The 19,773-nt window shown below is 42.5% G+C and overlaps 1 protein-coding gene across 14 annotated transcripts in view; it reads right to left on the bottom strand.

The window, feature by feature from the left end:
• Positions 1-7,899: 7,899 nt before the first annotated feature.
• lgals3b (lectin, galactoside binding soluble 3b) overlaps positions 7,900-19,773 on the bottom strand; it is a 28,800-nt gene continuing 16,926 nt past the window's right edge. For all 14 annotated transcript variants that reach the window (XM_078562658.1, XM_078562651.1, XM_078562663.1 and 11 more), the window contains 2 exons: positions 14,066-14,237; positions 7,900-11,616 (listed from right to left, as the gene is read on the bottom strand). In XM_078562658.1, coding sequence (XP_078418784.1) covers positions 11,467-11,616; positions 14,066-14,237 — 322 coding nt within the window. In that variant the 3' untranslated portion in view covers positions 7,900-11,466. The remainder of the gene's footprint in view (positions 11,617-14,065; positions 14,238-19,773) is intronic.

The raw sequence follows: 19,773 nt of genomic DNA, 5'->3' as shown, positions 1-19,773 counted from the left end.
GGTCTTAAATACACTCAAAGACCTGGCCTCCACAGCCTTCTGTGGCAATGAATTCCATAGATTCACCACTCTCTGGCTAAAGAAGTTTCTCCTCATCTCTGTTCTAAAAGGTCTTCCCTTTACTCTGAGGCTGTGCCCTCGGGTCCTAGTCTCTCCTACTAATGGAAACATCTTCCCCACGTCCACTCTATCCAGGCCTTTCAGTATTCTGTAAGTTTCAATTAAATCCCCCCTCATCCTTCTAAACTCCATCGAATATAGACCCAGAGTCCTCAAACGTTCCTCATATATTAAGCCTTTCATTCCGGGGATCAAGACAGGGTGGGGGTGGAGGTCTTGATAGAGAGGCCAGGAAGGGGGTGGGGGGGGCACTCTCGGTGGGAGCAGACCTGGTAGGTGTTGGGGGGCGTGCACAATGTGGAAAGGAGGCCATTGAAGAAGGCGCCCCCTCCACTTCCTGCCTGGACCTGAGCAGGGTGACTTTCCGGATAGCTCCTAAACTCCTCCTGCCAGCCCGAAAATTGAGGTCGGGCAGGAAACAGCTCTTAAGTAGTCATCAATTGCCAATTTAAGGGCCTCCATTGTGGCGAGGACGGGTGGGCTGGCCTAGGCTTTGCCCATCCCACCATAAAACTGCAGTCAGTTGGGGACGGGTAGGAGGAAGATGGGAAGGCCATCCAGGCAATTTTACGGACCCCACCCCCACCCCACTGCCTGCAAACCTGCCAGCAAAGGTTGGGGGTGTAGAATTCAGCCTATCGGGTACAAAAGCCTAGAAGTTATGGTTAACCTATATTAAACATTAATTCAGCTTTAACTTTCTTTAAATTCATTCATGGCATGTGGGCTTCACTGGCTAGGCCAGCATTTATTGCTCATCCCCAGAGTGGTTTTGATATAACTGAGTGACTTGCTAGGCCATTTCAGAGGGCACTTAAGAGTCAACCGCATTGCTATGGATCTGGAGTTACATATAGGCCAGACCAGGTGGCAGATTTCCTTCCTGAAGGGCATTAGTGAACCACATGGGTCATTACGACAATCGATTCATGGTTATCATCAGACTTTTAATTCCAGATTTTTATTGATAGATTTCAACTTCCATCTGCCGTGGTGGGATTTGACCGCGGGTCCCCAGAGCATTACCCAGGGTTTCTGGATCACTAGTCCAGTGACAATACCTATGCAACCGCCTCCCCCAAGCCAGAATGTTGTGTCCAATTCTGGACAGCACGCTTTAGGAAGAGTGGGAAGGATCTGGTGAGAGTTCAGGAAAGATTTCTGAGAATGGTTCCAGGGATTAGGGGTTACAGACATATGGATAGATTGGAGAAGCTGAGCTCATTCTGCTTAGAGCAGAGAAGGCTAAGAAAAGATTTGATAAAAGTAGTTAAATCATGCAGGGTATAGATAGGGCAAATAAAGAGAAACTGTTTCCAATGGTTGAAGGGCCGATAATGAGAGGGCACAGATATAAGGTGACTGGAAAAAGAACCACTTGAGGCACAAGGAAAATGTTTTTTTTGCAACAAGTGTTTAGGATTTGGAAAGCTCTGGTGGATACAGGTTAAACAGTAACCTTCAAAAGGGAATTGGATAAATACCTGAAGAAAAAGAATTGCAGTGATATGGGGAAAGAGCGGAGGAGTAGTAGGACTAATGAATCGCTGTTCGAAAGAGTCAGTGCAGACTCGATGGGCCAAATGGCCTTCTCCTGTGCTGTACTATTATATGATGCTATGATAAACATTACATAAATAGGCTACGAAGGTTATCAGAAAATGTGCCAAAAAATAGCCTCGTTCTTATTAAAGCTTCAGATAATCAGCTCTCACCTTTTAATGAACGCGAATGCACAAACTTAGAAGGTCCATCCTGACCTCTCATCAAGCTCAGAATATTTCTGTCTCTCTTTCCTGAACTCAAACAATGAACAACAAGCAGTTGAAGCCTTAAATATACACAATGCAGTTAATGTTTGTGCTATTAATTTGATTAGAATTTCACGGATTTTTTTCCATGCTTTCAAACCTGCTGTCATCACCCCCTCACAAAAAAATGACACTTGTTCGCTCTGTCCTATTGCTTCCCAATCTATCCCAAACTCCCTTTCCTCTCCAATGTCCTTGAACATGTTGTTCCCAAATCCATGCCACCTTTCCTCCAACTCCATGTTTAAAATCCTCCAATCAGATATCTGTCTCAGTCACAGCACAGTAACGGCCCTTATCAAAGTCACAAATGACATCCTATGTGATTGTGACAAAGCTAAGCTATCCCTCTTTATCCTTCTTGACCTATCTGCAGCATTTATCACGACTGACCGCGCTATCCTCCTCCAATACCTCCCCTACATTCAGTTGGGCGGGACGACACTCGCTTGGTTCCTTTCCAATCTATCCATTTGTAGCCAAAGAATCACCCACATCAGCTTCTCTTTCCACTCCTGCACCAGTACCTCTGGAGTCCCCCAAGGATCTATTCTTGGCCCACTCATTTTTCGCATCTACATCTTAGCAACATCATCTGAAAACACGGTGTCAGGTTCCACCTTTACACTGATGACATTCACAGCACCATCTCTGTTGTCCCCTCCACTGCCTCAGATTTGTCATGCTGCTTGTCAAACATCCAGTACTGGAAAGCCAGAAATTTCCTCCAAATAAATAGTGGTAAGATCTAAGACACTGTGGTGCCACTGACACCACTGTTCTCCCTAGCAACTGTCTAAGGCTGAACATATGAACATATGAATTAGGAGCAGGAGATGGCCGCTCAGCCCTTCGAGCCTGCTCCGCCATTCAATAAGATCATGGCTGATCTGAATGCAACCTCAACCCCACATTCCGACCTACCCCGATAACCTATCATCCCCTTGTTAATCAAGAATCTATCTGGCTCTGCCTTAAAAACATTCAAAGACTCTGCTTCCACTGTCTTTTGAGGAAGAGAGTTCCAAAGACTCACAACCCTCTGAGAGAAAATATTTCTCCTCATCTGTCTTAAATGAACCCTTATTTTTAAACAGTGACCCCTAGTTCTAGATTGTCCCACAAGAGGAAACATCCTCTCCTCAGTCACCCTGTCAAGACCCCTCAGGATCCTAAAGGTTTCAATTAAGTCACCTCTTACTTTTCTACATTCCAGTAGATATAAGCCTAACCTGTTCAGACTTTACTCATAAGACAACCCGCCCGTTCCTGGTATTAATCTAGTAAACCTCCTTTGAACTGCTTCTAATGTATTTACATCTTTCTTTAAATAAGGAGACCAGTACTGTACACAATACTCCAGATGTGGTCTCACCAATGCCCTGTACAACTGAAACATAACCTCCCTACTTTTGTATTCAATTCCCTTCACAATAAATGATAACATTCTATTAGCTTTCCTAATTACATGCTGTACCTGCATACTAACCTTTTGTGATTGATGCACTAGGACTCTCAGATCCCTCTGAATCTCAGAGCTCTGCAATCTCTCACCATTTGGATAATAAGCTTTTTTTTTATTCTTCCCGCCAAAATGAATGATTTCACATTTGCTCACATTATACTCCATTTGCCAGATCTTTGCCCATTCGCTTAGCCTATCTATGTCAATTTGTAGCCTCCTTACGTCCTCTTCACAATTTACTTTCCTACCTATCTTTGTGTCGTCAGCAAATTTAGCAACCATTCCTTCGGTCCCCTCATCCTTCATCCAAGTCATTTATATAAATTGTAAAAAGTTGAGGCACCAGCACTGATTCCTGTGGCACACCACTTGTCACATCTTGCCAACCAGAAAAAGACTCATTTATGCCAACTCTATGCTGCCTGTTAGCTAGCCGACCTTCTATCCATGACAATATGTTACCCCCTATGACATGAGCTTTTATTTTCTGCAATACCCTTGGCGTGGCACTTTATGAAATACCTTCTGGAAATCTAAGTACAGTACATCCACCAGTTCCCCTTTATCCACAGCACATATGACTCCTTCAAAGAACTCCAACAAATTGGTTGAACGTGATTTCCTTTTAACAAAACCATGTTGACTCTGCCCGATTGCCTTGAATTTTTCTAAGTGCCCTGCTATAACATCTTTAATAATAGCTTTCTGGAACATTTTCCCTATGACAAATGTTAGGCTAACTGGCCTGTAGTATCCTCCTTTGTCTCCCTCCCTTTTTAAATAAAGAAGTTACATTTGCTATTTTCCAGTCTAATGGAACCTTCCCCAAATCTAGGGAATTTTGGAAAATTCAAACCAATGCAGCAACTACCTCACTAGCCACTTCTTTCAAGACCTTAGGGTGAAGTGCACCCAGGCCTGAGGATTTGTCTGCCTGCAGCTCCAACAATTGGCTTAATATCACTTCCCTGGTGATTGTAATTTTCCCCGAGCTCCTCCCTCCCTTCCATTTCCTGATTTACAGCTATTTCTGGGATGTTAATTATATCCTCTTGTAGTGAAGACTATTTGCAATCTCAGTGTGCTAACTGACCCTGAGATGAGTTTCCAGCCCTATATCCACTCAATCATCAAGGGCAGGATTTTACATCACACAGACAGGCGTAAAATGACTTCAGGCGAGCGACCCAACATCATCGCGCAATATTTCACTCGGCGGGTGCGCGTGACAGTCGAAAGCGCGCCCACTGACAATTAAGCTCATTAACGGCGCAATTGAACATGATTTTTACCAAGCCTTACAGTTGGCGGATGGGCCAATTGGCCATGCGACCTTTACATTTTTCATGAAACCTCATCCAAGGACAGGATTAAATCTCCGTTTGGAAATAAAATAAAAATAAATATCTGGGGACAACATTTTTATGAGGAATGCTTTCAGGTGTTTGATTGTGCTGCATGGAGATTTTTTTTTGCAGCTTTTTTATGCCTTATTTTATTACTCAAAGGTCTGCAGCTCCCTGAGGCAGCTGTCTGCCTTCAGGGAGCTCTCTCGCAGCGCTCACCCGTGCCCACAGTGACATCTTCGCCTGCCCTCTTCCTGCCCCCACCCCAGCAGTGCTCAGCTTTTCTGTGTGCGTTTCACACTGGCTGGTCGTTAATTGGCCACACAGCGTGAGATCGCATTCGGGGGCCCGTTTCTGACCACTCCTGGGCCCGCCAATCGCACGTGCCTGACGAGGGACAAATTCAGGCCCAAGACTGCCTATTCCAATGAAAGCACTGGTTATCCTTTGACATCTTGCTCAAGTTACTATTCCCATGCACATGAACCTTAGCAGAGAGCATGATACAGGAAAAGGAATCGGCCATTCACTCCATCAAATCCACTTCACCATTTTTGTTAATATTAGGTGATTACAGAGACATTTTGAAATCCAACTCTCCATAAAAACGGTGAAATTTTGATAAAATTAAGAGTATAATCATTATCTACAACAACAAAAATAGTAAAAAAGACATTTTGTGGCATGAGTTGCTGAATATTAATCGGTGCAGGAACCCTGGCTGGTTTTCACCTCAAGATCAGGTTTTTATATGGCCAACAATCACATTGGTATTGAAAACAACAACAGAATTACCTGGAAAAACTCAGCAGGTCTGGCAGCATCGGCGAAGAAGAAAAGAGTTGACGTTTCGAGTCCTCATGACCCTTCAGCAGAACTGAGTAAAGTTAGGAGAGGGGTGAAATATAAGCTGGTTTAAGGTGGGGTGGGGGGAGAGAAGTTGGGGGGGGGTGGTGGTAGTAGGGACAAGCAAGCAGTGATAGGAGCAGATAATTAAAAGATGTCACAGACAAAGGAACAAAGAGGTGTTGAAGGTGGTGATATTATCTAAGAGAATGTGCTAATTAAGAATGGATGGCAGGACACTCAAGGTACAGCTCTAGTGGGGGGTGGGGTGGAAAGACTGACAGGGCATTACAGGTATAGATTTAAAAATAATGGAAATAGGTGGGAAAAGAAAAATCTATATAAATTATTGGGAAAAAACAAAAGGGAGGGGGAAGAAATGGAAAGGGGGTGGGGATGGAGTTCAAGATCTAAAGTTGTTGAATTCAATATTCAGTCCGGAAGGCTGTAAAGTGCCTAGTCGGAAGATGAGGTGCTGTTCCTCCAGTTTGCGTTGAGCTTCACTGGAACAATGCAGCAAGCCAAGGACAGACATGTGGGCAAGAGAGCAGGGTGGAGTGTTAAAACGGCAAGCGACAGGGAGGTTTGGGTGTTTCTTGCGGACAGACTGCAGGTGTTCTGCAAAGTTTGGTCTCTCCAATGTAGAGGAGACCGCATTGGGAGCAACGAATGCAGTAGACTAAGTTAGGGGAAATGCAAGTGAAATGCTGCTTCACTTGAAAGGAGTGTTTGGGCCTTTGGACGGTGAGGAGAGAGGAAGTGAAGGGGCAGGTATTGCATTTTCTGCGTGGGCATGGGGAGGTGCCATAGGTGGGGGTTGAGGAGTAGGGGGTGATGGAGGAGTGGACCAGGGTGTCCCGGAGGGAACGATCCCTCCAGGGAATGCCGCCAGGGGGGGTGAAGGGAAGATGTGTTTGGTGGTGGCATCATGCTGGAGTTGGCGGAAATGGCGGAGGACGATCCTTTGAATGCGGAGGCTAGTGGGGTGATAAGTGAGGACAAGGGGGACCCTATCATGTTTCTGGGAGTAGAAGGTGTGAGGGCGGATGCGCGGGAGATGGGCCGGACACGGTTGAGGGCCCTGTCAACGACCGTGGGTGGAAAACCTCGGTTAAGGAAGAAGGATGACATGTCAGAGGAACTGTTTTTGAACCAATTCATTGGTACTGAAGCTATTTAACCAGGACTGCTTCCCGGGGTAGTTTCCAATCATGTGCTGACATCGCCACCTTGTGGTTACATGTAAAATTGTACTGATTATTCAATTAGTTGTTGGGAATATCTTCACAAACTGGATTTTTTAAATCTGGAAAGACATTGCATTATCTGGACATTTGGATGCTGAGTTTTTTTAATAAAAAGTGGCATAAGTTCACCTTGGAACTATCAACAAGCATGCCTTTTCCAAGAAATCGCCTGACCAGCATGGTACTTGAAGAGCTGTTTATTTGTTTTGAACTGCAATCACTTAACTTGATGGGGGGAAAAGAAATCTGGTAAAGGCACAGGCAAGAGATTTACTGCAAATCGCATGGCAGAGACAAGCTTTAAGTTTTGAACCTGTTGTTTGTGAATTCAGTCTTGTTGGGGAATAAGCTGAGCAGGAAGGCTACCCTAACTGACTCAGCCTCGGCTGAAATTCGGGGTGTGGTTATAAATCTGTAGCCAGAGAACCCTCAACTGATTGTAACTTGAGCGCATTTTGGTCCAGTTCTACATTCTCCTCCATGCTGAAGCTCCGTTGTTAAGAACCTCCAGACATCTACTGGGACCACATAAGGAAGCTCCAGTTCGACTGTGTCGAACATCTACGAACTTTATCCTTTCCTTATAACGATTATTCCAACCAACCACTCTACAGAGGCTACTTCTGTGTCCTTTGTTTGGCTCTGTTTTAAGTAACAATAAATAGTGACACTTCCAGGTTACCATTGTTAGCGAGTTCTTACAACTCATTAAAAGGAAGTTTTAGTTTATAATAAATCAATCATTGAGTTTATTGAAAGAAACCTGGTTAAAGTCTCTTTTATTCTGGGTGCCAGTAGTGAAGGCAAACAATTGGCCATTTTGGTGAGTAGATTAAACTTTTAAACTAATTGTATGACCTACGGAGTAGTGGGGCTAGATAATCTGCGCACTCCTCCCATCCCGGTTGTAACATGGTTCACCTCCATTGTTTAAGGGTAAAGTGAATACATCAAGAGCTCAAATAACCGTAAAACAAAATGCACTAAAATGCTTATTAAATGATGAAAGGTTATTGACCAAAAAATTGACCGTTTCTCTCTCCACAGTTGCTGCCAGACCTGAGTATTTCCAATATTCGGTTTTTATTTCAGATCTCCAGCATCCACAGTATTGTTTTTGTATACAATATATTAATATAATTGACATTTTCAACTTAAAGTTGGACTTCTTCTTGGGGAACTAAATTAATGCTTATAATTTTAAAAGTAGCAAAAAACTGTAAATGTTGAAAATCTGAAATACAAACAGAAAACACTGTAAACACTCAACAAACTAGTCAGTATCTGCTGTGACAAGTTCATAATTCCGGTGTAAGCCATGCATCAGAACTCTGATGAAGCACTTTTAATAATTTTATGTATTTAGAGATGAATTTCCTATTTTCATTGTAAGCAGTAGCCTAGAAAGCCTGTATATGCTTGCTTAGATATTTTATATATTGGAAAGTTGAAGTATCCCAACATGCTTATCCAACAGGCCAGAAAACCCTTAATGAGATGGAGCAGCTACCAATTTTCGATAATACCCACGATGAACAGACTACAACTTGATGAGGAGCAAGTGCTCGATTGGATCTAACAAGCCATCAATCTCCCACAATAGCAAGACTAAAAAGAAAAACAACTTATGGCAAGATATGAAACAGTACAAATTCCACATGTGAATTCTGAGAAGGAAGCGAGTTCTGACATTAATACACCTTGCAGCAGAATTGGGTTACACTGGGCAGAATTTTATCTGATTAACCTATTCACATCGGGGTGTTGGGGGAGGTCTGTTTGTTGCCAGCAGGTTCGGAACCCAAATATTAATGGAGCAGGTTTACCAGGGCTTTGTTGCATCCCGCTTTCAGGTTTCACAGCCAGCGTGGGTGGGATCGATCACAACACACACCTGATGTTCAAGCCTCACTATTTATTTTAAAGGGACAGAATGGATCCATGCTACAACTGTCAAGACAGCAACTGATACGATGGAGCCTCATTGGGAAGGCTGCTCACACCGCCACCCCCTCGCCCGCTCCAGCTCTTTGAAGATCCAGGAGAGAGTATGTGGACTATTAGATTCCAAAGAGAGATACTCCTCCAAGTGGATGGGAGGAAGAGGCCAAACTCCGAAACAAAACAGGCGTGGCTAGCAGTGGGAGAGGAGGTGAGCAGCGCAAGTGTGGTTCCTCGCTCACAGCTGTGGTGCTGAAAGAGATTCGATGACCTCATCAGAACAGGGAAGGTGAGTAGACTGTCACATTCAAACACAAACACCCTCACTCTAACCTCCCCAGTCTTCTCCTGCACATCACCTGTCAGACCCACACACCTTGCTGCTCCACCCATTCTTCTCTCTCAAGGCATCTCCTAATATTTCCACCTGAACAGCCAACACTGACAGAGTCAAAAAAGTCCAAGGTAGTACAAATGACCTCCAAAGTCTTGGAAACGACCTCCAAAGCAGTGAAAGCACACTCTCAGAACAAGTCCTGTGAGCGAAAGCATTTCATGTAGACAAAGAAGCAGCTGCCCTGGTTCAGTATTTAAAGGCTTTTCAGTTTGTCAATTAAACAGCCCCTCAATCCCCACTGGCTTGGAATGCAACAGGAATTGGAGTAGGCCCTTCGAGCCTGCTCCATCATTTAACAAGATCAAGGCTGTTGTTCTACTTCAACTCTATCTTCTTAAATCCCAAATCTCTTAATTTTCTTAGTATTCAAAAATCTATCAACCTCTATCTTTTATATACTCAATGACAGCATTCACACGTCTTTGGGTTAGAGTATTTCAAAGAATCAGAATCTTTTAAAGAAATTTCTCCTCATCTTATTTTTAAATGGCTGAGCCAGTTTTGTGACCCCATTTTCGGGGAAATATCCTTTCAGCAACTACCCTGTAAAGCCCCCTTAAGAATTTTATGTTTCAATTAGATCACCTCTCATTCTTCTAAACTCTACAGAACATAGGCCTAATCTACTCAACCTCCTTATTCGATAATCCCCTCATTATTCCAGGGAGATCCCAGATTGGATTCCTATTCTGTGCTGAATTAGTTGATCTTAACCAGGTAGTGGCAGAGCTCAGAAACTGGCCCCAATGCCCCAGAATTAGGGAAAGGGAAAAATGAGACAGAATTCCGGCTCTGGATTACTACTCAGTGGTTCCTTATGGCATGTCCATATGGATAAAATCAGGTACAGGCGAAACCCCCCATTGTTTAATAGCCTCAAAATCTCATTTTCTTAACTCATATGCAGAATGGCCACATGTTAAGATACTGGAAGGTTGCTGGTAGCTTTAGCAACGTATATCAGTGTAGGCCATCTCTCCAAAACCGATCACAACATCCACCCCACTCCTACTCACTTTCCCCTCCCAGCCCTCATGCACCAGCTCCACCCTGGATCAATCGCCTCCCCCTTTAAGCAACTAATCTGATGGCTGCAGCGGTCTGATAATCAAAGCCTCTTCCCCAGCAAAATGCCTGAGGAATCCAGATGGGTGTCCGCAGCCCGACACTCTCCGTTAAATCAGGCGTCAGGCCCATCATCGGGCGCATCTCAGGCTCACCGCTTCAGGCACAAATTAATTTCTACACCCTCCCCCGCCCCCATGTTATTTAAATAATAGCAGTCTTAACATTCATGATGACAAACTGATCCACTCTGAACAGGCAATATATCTTTGTCATTTTTACTTATTAAATCAGCAAATATAAAGCTTGGCCACGACACGTATGATCATGGTCCTCTATTTTGTCACAATATTATTGTACCCAGGTGTTCTGTCTTAGTCAACATATTTGGAAGATGCTAAAATCAAGATACTATGGTGGGCTACACAAAGTTGCAAAGCTACATACACCATTGGAAAAAAACAGTTGCGTTGGAGAGAGCTGTGGCTGCAATAATCAGATGAGTTCTGTTATAGTTGCAGTTACGAAAATAACGGAAGATGTTCAACTTAAATTAACTACAATGGTGCTAGATATAAGAAGTTCCAATTATGAAAAAAGCAGACTTGAGAATTTAGGACTTTTTTTTGCCTTCATGGCTGAGAAAGTTAAGGGATGGCCTGATAAAGGTCTACAAGACTTTAAAGGGTGACAATGGAGATAAATAATAACAGATTGTTTGTATTGGTTGGCAAAACTACCAGAGGACAACTTTAGCATAATCACACAGTAAACTGGAGGTTGGAAAATAATTTCTTTGCAGAAAGCAGTCAGAATGTGAACTTCTCAACCATGATAAAGAGCGCACGAATTATTTTCAAAACAATTAGATGTTGCTTGGAGAGAGGATTGTTAAAGAGTAAGGAAAACAAACAGGATATGGGATTAGACAAGATATTTCATTTGGGGAAAACACTGCCTTGGACTTGATGGCCTATTGTTACAACTCTGAGTTCTGGGATGGCTTCAGTGGCAGTAGCATTGTAAAAAAAAAATTCAATTAACAAACATTTTCAGCTTCATTCTAAGTTTGGGAATCAATCAGAATACTCAGTTGTGTTACAGCTTTCTAATCAATCCAAAACAACTGTTAGTTTGAACATTAGAACAATCAATGGATAGTAAAATGTGTCAGTGTTTGCACATATGTAGGAAGTACTGGTAGCCACATTAAATAATTTCCAGGTGCTTATTGCATAAACATTGCATGCAGAATAATGTCACCACGGACAGAAACCCTGGTAACATCTTGCAAAGTCTTGAAACGATGTTTGAATTCCAGCAAATGTTGATTGTTCACAGCAACCCTGTATTGATTTGGTTCACCAAGTATTAGTATCTGGAGAAATTAAAAATAAATCAATTTATTCATTTCAAACATCACAATGCTTTGTGGATAATCCAGTTACTGAATTCAATTTTATTTCTATTTTTATTTTATTTACAAAAATCAACCAAACTTACATGTAGATAGCATATTTCACATCCTCACAAAGTTCCAAAAACAGCAAAGGCAATTAATGATTTTGAAGTGTAGTTATTGCTGTTATGTAGGTAAAATAATTTATTTTAAGCAAACTGCATTTAAAAAACAAAGTAATGTCCAAACTGCCACAAATTATGACATTAGGAAATGGATGGATCATTGATCAAGCTAATAAATGTACCATTATAAATGTACCAGTTAAGCCCAATTTGGTAAAGTAGAAGCTATTAGGAAATGGTCCAGACCAGAGACAAAAACAATAATTTTTTCTGGATCTTGTTGGATATTATCAATGATTTATGCCAGATTTCACTAGGACAGGCCCTTTGACAGGTCTAATCAAATCTGGAAAGGCAAATCTTTTCCATTGAACGTCTGGGATGCTTGGTACTCAGGCCCAATAATAATTGTTCAGGATTCTTCCTGAGGGTTCATCCTCCAAATGGATGCATTGTATGTTGGCCTGGGACAGTATCAGGTTATCAAAGTGGTCAAGTACCCTTTAATGTACCCAACAGAACCTCAAGAATGCAACCATGTTATAGTGAAGGAGTGTTTAGCAATGATATGAGTGGTGGGGACACTGAAGTTTATCAGGGAGAACCTTTCAGATAGTGACAGACCATGTCTCCCTTGAACAGATCTGGGGAGAAAAGGAAGAGAATGGCCAGATTGTATGTTGGCCTTTGTTCCTCCAACTTTGTGCCTTCACTGTTTTGCATAGAGCTGGGTCAGCACACAGGAACGTGGAGTCCCTCTCCTGAATGTTGTGTTTTGCAGCAGAAATCCCTCGAACCCCAGGGATATGTAATAAGAGATGGTGTTGATATGTGAGCCATTGGCTTTTGAGAGCTCTGTATCTGTGATAGGGTGCAAAACTTTAAGAAATTATGTCAAAGATCATTGTAATTTTATCATAATTGGCTTGAAACACTCACTCATGTCAGAAACCCTCATTTGAGACCTGACAATTCCAATGCATTACACAAAAACAAAAATTGCTGGAAAAACTCAGCAGGTCTGACAGCATCTGTGGAGAGAAAGACAGAGTTAACGTTTCGAGTAGGTATGACTCTTCTTCAGAAGACTCCACAGATGCTGTCAGACCTGCTGAGTTTTTCCAGCAATTTTTGTTTTTCAGATTTCCAGCATCTGCAGTATTTTGCTTTTAATTTCAATACACTCCTAGCCAGCCTCCCACATTCTATCCTTCTTTAAACTTGAGATTATCCAAAGCTCTACTGCCAGTGTCCTAACTCGCTACATTCACACATCACCTATGTGCTTGTTTCCCTACATTGCTTCCTTGTTAAGGAACGTCTTAATTTCAAAATTTTCATGCTGGTTTCAAATCCCTACATAGCCTCACCCTCCCTACATCTAATCTTCGCCAGTGCTACAACTCTTAGACATCTGTGCTCCTCCAATTCTGGCCTTTCAAGAATCTCCGATTTTAATCACTCCACCATTGGCAGCCATGCCTAAAGCTGCTAAGGCTCTGAGCTCTGAAATTCCCTTCTGAAACCTTTCCACCTCTCTATCTCGCTCCCTGTCTCCCCCCTCCTTTAAGTCACTCCATAAAAATCTCTTTCATTGAGCTTTTGGTCAGCTGTTCCAATATCGTCTTATGTCGCTCAATGTCAAACTTTGTTTGCTAATGCTCCTGGAAGTACCTTTATGTTAAAGGCATATATAAATACAAGTTTCTTTTGTTTCTAACCTGTGTATCTGGTTGGCCACTGGGTCCCATGCCTGCTTCATTTTGTTAATAAAATATGTAATGCCTGATGCTCCTATTGGAGACCTGATTTCTTAGCATATTTCTGGGGTCGTGGTGGGAATGGCCCCGCCTGTGGCAGTGAATAGGAGGGACAGCGCTCACCCAAGGCCTCCAATCACTTACCCTGAAAGCCTTCATCTCAGCTAAGGCCTTCTGTCCTGTGCTGTTCCATTTTGCAAGCACCTGTGGCCCCTTCAATATGGCTCCTGCCTCTCTGGATGTCTCAGCAGCAACCTGCTGCAGCAACACTTAGAATCTCTCTCGGTGCTGACATAAAGGTGTAATGACTCTAACACAGGAAACTGGTCAGGGCTTGTGGCAGAGTTGAACAACTGGATTTAGAAAATCCTCAGTGTCATAGATCCCTGTCCTGAGTTTCAAATTATTTTGTTTAATTTATTTGTCTGTACCCACTAGAAAAAAAAATCTAGATTATAGATGCACATTACCCATTCTCCTCCGAGACTGGGGTTGAATTTCATCCATACTCAAAGTAAAAGATGCCAGGAATATTTCACTTACTTCAAAGCTTTCTCCTTGTTTGAATGGAAACCTTGGTGCCACCCTTTCTTCTCCGCCCCAAGCATTGTTGATCTTGCTATTACGAACCAATACTTGGTGATGACCATCCTCCCTAAAACGAACACTTAAGTGAAACGCAATATCCTGGTCGCAGTGCACGTCGATAACAAAACTGTGAAAATAAAATTAGGCAAAAATGTTTATTTTTATTATGTAAAACTTACAGCACAGAAATAGCTCCTTCAACTGAATACGTCAACTTCAGTGTTCATCCTCCCTCCAAGCCTCCTCCCACTCCTTTTTTTCATCTAACTTGATCAGGATAACCCTACGTTATTCTTCATTGAACAAACTGAAAAACTAGCTCGAATTTTCTGATTGGTGTTGCAGCTCAGTTACTCCAAGCATTCAGAATGTCACTAATTTAGGAGCTCAGCCAGTGAAGGCTGCAAACAATGTGCTGCTGCAAGATTTAAGAACCAAGCATTGTTATCCGTTTTTGAGCACTTACTTTGCCAAATAAAACATGCCCCAGCCCTGCTCATCAAGTACTGCTGCAAGATTTCTGAGGAAAGAAGCCCTTTTAGAATGGAGTTACAGAGAGCCACCCCCAGCCCCCACTCAAACCCAAATCCCAGCTGAACTGCTCAGGGTCAATGGAAGGAGATGGCCAGGAATGTGATTGCCAACTTCAACACCATGTGCACCCAGTATGGTGTAGTTATAATGACACCGAGTTATAAAAAATACTTATCATTTACGCTGCAATTCTCTTGCTGAAATTAGTCCCAACCCGGCAGCAGAAATTTGCCTCACCACATCAGGATCAAAACATTGATACTTGACATGCAGGCTCTCAACCCACCCATAGTGTACAAGCCAGCAAATCCCCAGGCAAGTACCATAAGCATGTACAGAAATTCTGATCAGCCAAGCTCAAAACCAAATTCTTAAGTATGCTATTTTTACACAAGATGCTACCCTGGCTAATATAAATTTTAAAATAGCACAGACATGGAATGAAGTACCAATGTGTGAAATGTTGTGAATCTTGCTGATCAGAATTTCTACATTATGATTGCTACTTGCAAATAACTGTGTAATGCTGCACATATGCAGTCATGTTTGCAACTGGCCGGTCTTCACAATTGATTTAGCAAGTTGATTGGGGTGGGGATGAAATTTATACAGGACTTTATTTCTGGAATGTCTCATTATTTATATGTGAAGTGTTTTGACTTTGTGCAGCCAATTTTGCTTTTGCCTACTTAATGAATGAATGCAATTTTCACTCATGAATGATAAACTGATTGCTGATTACATTTCTGAGGAAGAACAAAATAATGCCACAAACCCTTCTGTTGTAAAATCACAGTTGTTCACATTTCGGCATTAAAAATAAAAGTGTTAGCCAAAAAAGTGAAAGCTGGGCAGTTTTCATGATAGCACGAAACAAAAGTAAAGCCAAGATGCTTTAAAAAATACATAAAGAAAAATGGGACAACTAAGGAAAGAGTTGGTGCTGTTAGAGACCAAAAAGATAGTCTGTATGTGGAGGTAGAAGACAATGGGAAAGGTTCTCAATGAATACTTTGCATTGGTCTTCACAAAAGAGGGATTTAATGCAGACATTGTAATCAACGAGCCGAGAATGTGAAATATTGAATGGGATAAAGATAGTGAGAGGAATTATTTGAAAAGGCATTGATTATTCAGGGTCACTCAAATAGATTTAATAAGGGAAAGCCATGTCTGACTAACGTAATTGAATTTTTCGAGGCAGTAATGAGGAGGATCGATGAGGAAAGCGTGTTTGATGTAATCTACATGGATTTTAGCAAGGATTTTGCCATGATCCCACATAGGAGACTGGTCAGAAAAGTAAAGGCCTATAGGATCCAAGGCTAAGTGACAAATTGGATCCAAAACTGGCTCAGTGGCAGAAAGCGAAGGATAATGGTCAACAGGTATTTTTGTGACTAGAAGGTTGTTTCCAGTGGCATTCTGCAGGGCTCATTACTAGGTTCCTTGCTTTTCGTGATGTTAATCAAAATTGGCTGTGGACGAAGACTGCAGGAAGATATCCAATGCGCTGGGCAGGTGGGCAGGAAAGTGGCAAATGGAATTCAATCCGGAGAAGTGTGAGGTTATGCATTTGGAAAATGGAAACAAAAGCAAGGGAATACACAATAAATGTAGGATACTGTAAAGGAATAGAGGGACCTTGCATCCTTGCAGTGCATGTCCGCAAACCCCTGAAGATAACAGGCCATATAAATAAGGTGGTTAAGACAACATATGGGATACTTTCCTTTTTTAACTGAAGCAGAGATTATAAGAACAGAGAGATTATGCTAGAACTATAGAAAACACTTAGGGCACAACTAAAGTATTGCATAATTCTGACCACTGCATTACAGGAAGGATGTGATTGCACGAGAGAGGGTAGAGGAGATTTATGATGTTGCCAGGAATGGAGAGTTTTAGCTCTGAGGAAAGATTGCATAGGCTGGTGTTGATCTCTTTAGAAAGAGCAGGCTGAGGGGAGATTTAATTGAGGTGTATAAAATTATGAGGGGCCTAGATAGAGAGGATAGGGAGGACCTACTTCCCTTAAGAGGGAACAATAACCAGGGGATAGATATAAAGCAATTGGATTACAGGTAAGTCGAGAAGTAATTTTTCATTCAGAAGATGTGATGGTCTGGAGCTCACTGTCTGGAAAGCGACGGAGGCAGAAACCCTCATCGCAAAGTACATGGATATGTGCTTGAAGTGGCATAGCCCACAGTGCTAAGAGCCAAAAGCTGGAAAGGGTATTAGGCAGGATAACTCCTTTTCAGCCAGCACATATACAATGGGCTGAAAGGCCTCCTGTGCTGTAAAAAGTTTCTAGCTGAAGAGAAAATTAGTGGTCTCAGCCAAAAGGTTAACCCATTTTCTTTGCTGACTAATTTTCCATGGATTATGTTTTTGTTTAAGTAATTAAGCAAAAATCACATGTCAATTAACACAGGCAAATAGTTTTAGGTAATAAATTACATAGTTTTTCAATTTTCTTTCCCTGAGGTATCTTTCATATCCCACCCAGAAACTTATCATTCTTTGATATAAATGAGATGGTTTTTACTCAACATGCAGAGGCTGGAATAAAGAGATTTTGGTACCTCCAAAAAAGCAATGGAACAATTTTGAGTTTCCTTATACTTATTAATGAGAGGCAAAGGAAATGGGTGTATGGCCAGGATTGGGCTGTGGCTTAATGGTCAAAGGTAAAAGTGTGTCAATATGCATCGTCCAGCTCAATGCCTAAGAACGAGCATTCAAGTAATGTCACTGATATCAGCAACAGACAGCTCCTGAAGCACCCGGATGAAATAAAAACAAAACATTGAATGCAGGTTCTTACAAAGAAATGAGCCATTCTGAGCAAAGAGTGTATATGTCCTATGAACATACAAAATAGAAGCAGAAGTAGGCCATTCAGCTCCTCGAGCCTGCTGCGCCATTCAATAAGATCATGACTGAACTCTCTGTGTTTCAATTTCCACATTGCTATCTACCCCGATAGCCTTTGATTACCTTGCCTAACAAGAATCTATCTACCTCCACCTTAAAAATATTCAGTGACCTCCCGCCTCCTGAGGCAGAGAGTTCCAAAGTCGCACAACCCTCAGAGAAAAGATTTCTCCTCATCTCTATCCTATAAGGACGATCCTCATTTTAAAACAAGGTCCCCTAGTTCTGCCACCCACCGGAGGAAATGTGCTTTCAACCTTGTCACGACCATTCAGGATCTTATAAGCTTCCATCAAGTCACCCCTCACTCTTTTAAAAAAAAACTCCAGTGGAAACAAGCTCAGCCTTTCTAACTTTCCTCATAAGACAACCCGCTCATTCCAGGTATCAATCAAGTAAACGTCCTCTGAACTGCCTCCAATGCGTTTACATCCTTCCTTAAATAAAGAGACCAAAACTGCACACAGTATTCGAGATGTGGTCTCAAAGAGCTCACCACAAGGAGGATAGTGCAAACCAGAGATTCTGACCCCAATTGTCGCTGGATCAAGAGTTATGCCCTCAAATGGTCTACTGTGATATTTATATGGGGATTTTCCCTGACTGTCCATTGGAGTAGTGATTCACATAAAACACATGTGAAACTGGAGGAATGTACTTGGGTGCATGGAAATTAGAGTATAGCCTTTAAAGGCCAGTTCTGCTGAAAATTGCAGCAGCATGTCAGAGAGCAACAGCTAAGTAAGGAACTGTGCCTGGCTAACTTGGCTGACTATCAACTAACTCAACTGCTTATCACATTACAGCCATTCTGCCATTTTTCAAAAACGTCCAACATGGGAGGCAGCCAAACAAGTGCTAGGGCAAATCAGAGGTAGAGAAGGAGAGGCCACAATTGCTTGGAAACAGATTTGCAAGCTGTCCTGGATGAAACTAAACTCAAGGGACACAGACTACTAGGATGTCCATGACAGGAGACCACGAAAAAACACAAGCTGTGCCATGTGGAGGGAGTGGCACTGGCAGAGTGCCAACCCCCTCACTCCCAGGACTGCAGACCAGTGCCACAAAAATTCACGTCCTGACAAGGGATTACAAATAAATACAACTGTCGCCTTCCGCATCTTCCTTCCGCGCCAGCCTCAAAGCAAGAGTGTTTACTAAAACTTCACAATGCACCCTGAATAATTGGGGTATTAATGGAAGATCTTAGATTATGGCTGCCTGAGTTACCCCCCTACCCCACCAGACCCCCACCATCATCTAACACCAATTACTTGTATGCTTAGCCCGAAAACTCCTCCCTCCACTGTAAGTGAATGATGCAACCACATTTCATACATTGATTCTCCCATCAACATGGTGTAACATTCGAATATGCACTTTCACTTATTGGACTCATTCTTGCTGCCCAAAGAATTGTTGCACAATGCCAAAGAGGCGGGCCACCAACCTGTAGCAACTCACTGCATACAGGGAGGAGTTCATGGAGATCACTGGAAGAAATTTTGCTCTTGCTATCAAGATGGTGAGGTTAGAGGAAAATTGCCAAGATCAGGATAATGATTGAACAACTCCACTATTACCATGGCATTCCTGTGAACAATGTCACAGCCACAAGCTTCCATGCCCTTTGCTTTCTCCCCTGAATCCCAAGCAGACAATGACTCATTTTGGGCTTGCACCCTCCTTTCCTGTAAATCCAGGGGAGAGGAGGGGCATAGGAAGGGGAGCAGCGGGCGTAAATTACTTCTATTCGACTATGGTGATCATGGTGAGTAGGTCGAATCTGCGCACAAGTTCCTGGAGCCTGATTCTGCCTTATTTTCCAAACTCCTTAATGTCATCCTCTGCATCAGCTGCTTTATTGTGTTCACACACTAGTTCACTTTTACCGGGGGGTGGGGAGATGGCGGGTGAGGGATGGAGGGCGATGAACTCAGACAGCATCAGTGAGGATGTGGCACCAGTTGACACGCTACACAAGAGTTAGAATTGGCAAATGGGCACAGCTGTACCACCTTCCCAGCACAGGAGGAAAGTGCACTCAGTTTTATGTCATGGGACTCTAAACTCAGGATGTTTGCCTAATTGAAGAACATTGTAGCTACATGCAGGCTCTGAGGTCAGTCTCCAAGGATGTGCAGCAACTGTCATTCTCTTGTCTATATATACATTTTTGACAGCAT

Source organism: Cetorhinus maximus, chromosome 18 (genome assembly GCF_964194155.1).
Source record: "Cetorhinus maximus chromosome 18, sCetMax3.hap1.1, whole genome shotgun sequence".
NCBI lineage: Eukaryota > Metazoa > Chordata > Chondrichthyes > Lamniformes > Cetorhinidae > Cetorhinus > Cetorhinus maximus.
This window is presented reverse-complemented; position numbering and strand designations above follow the sequence as displayed.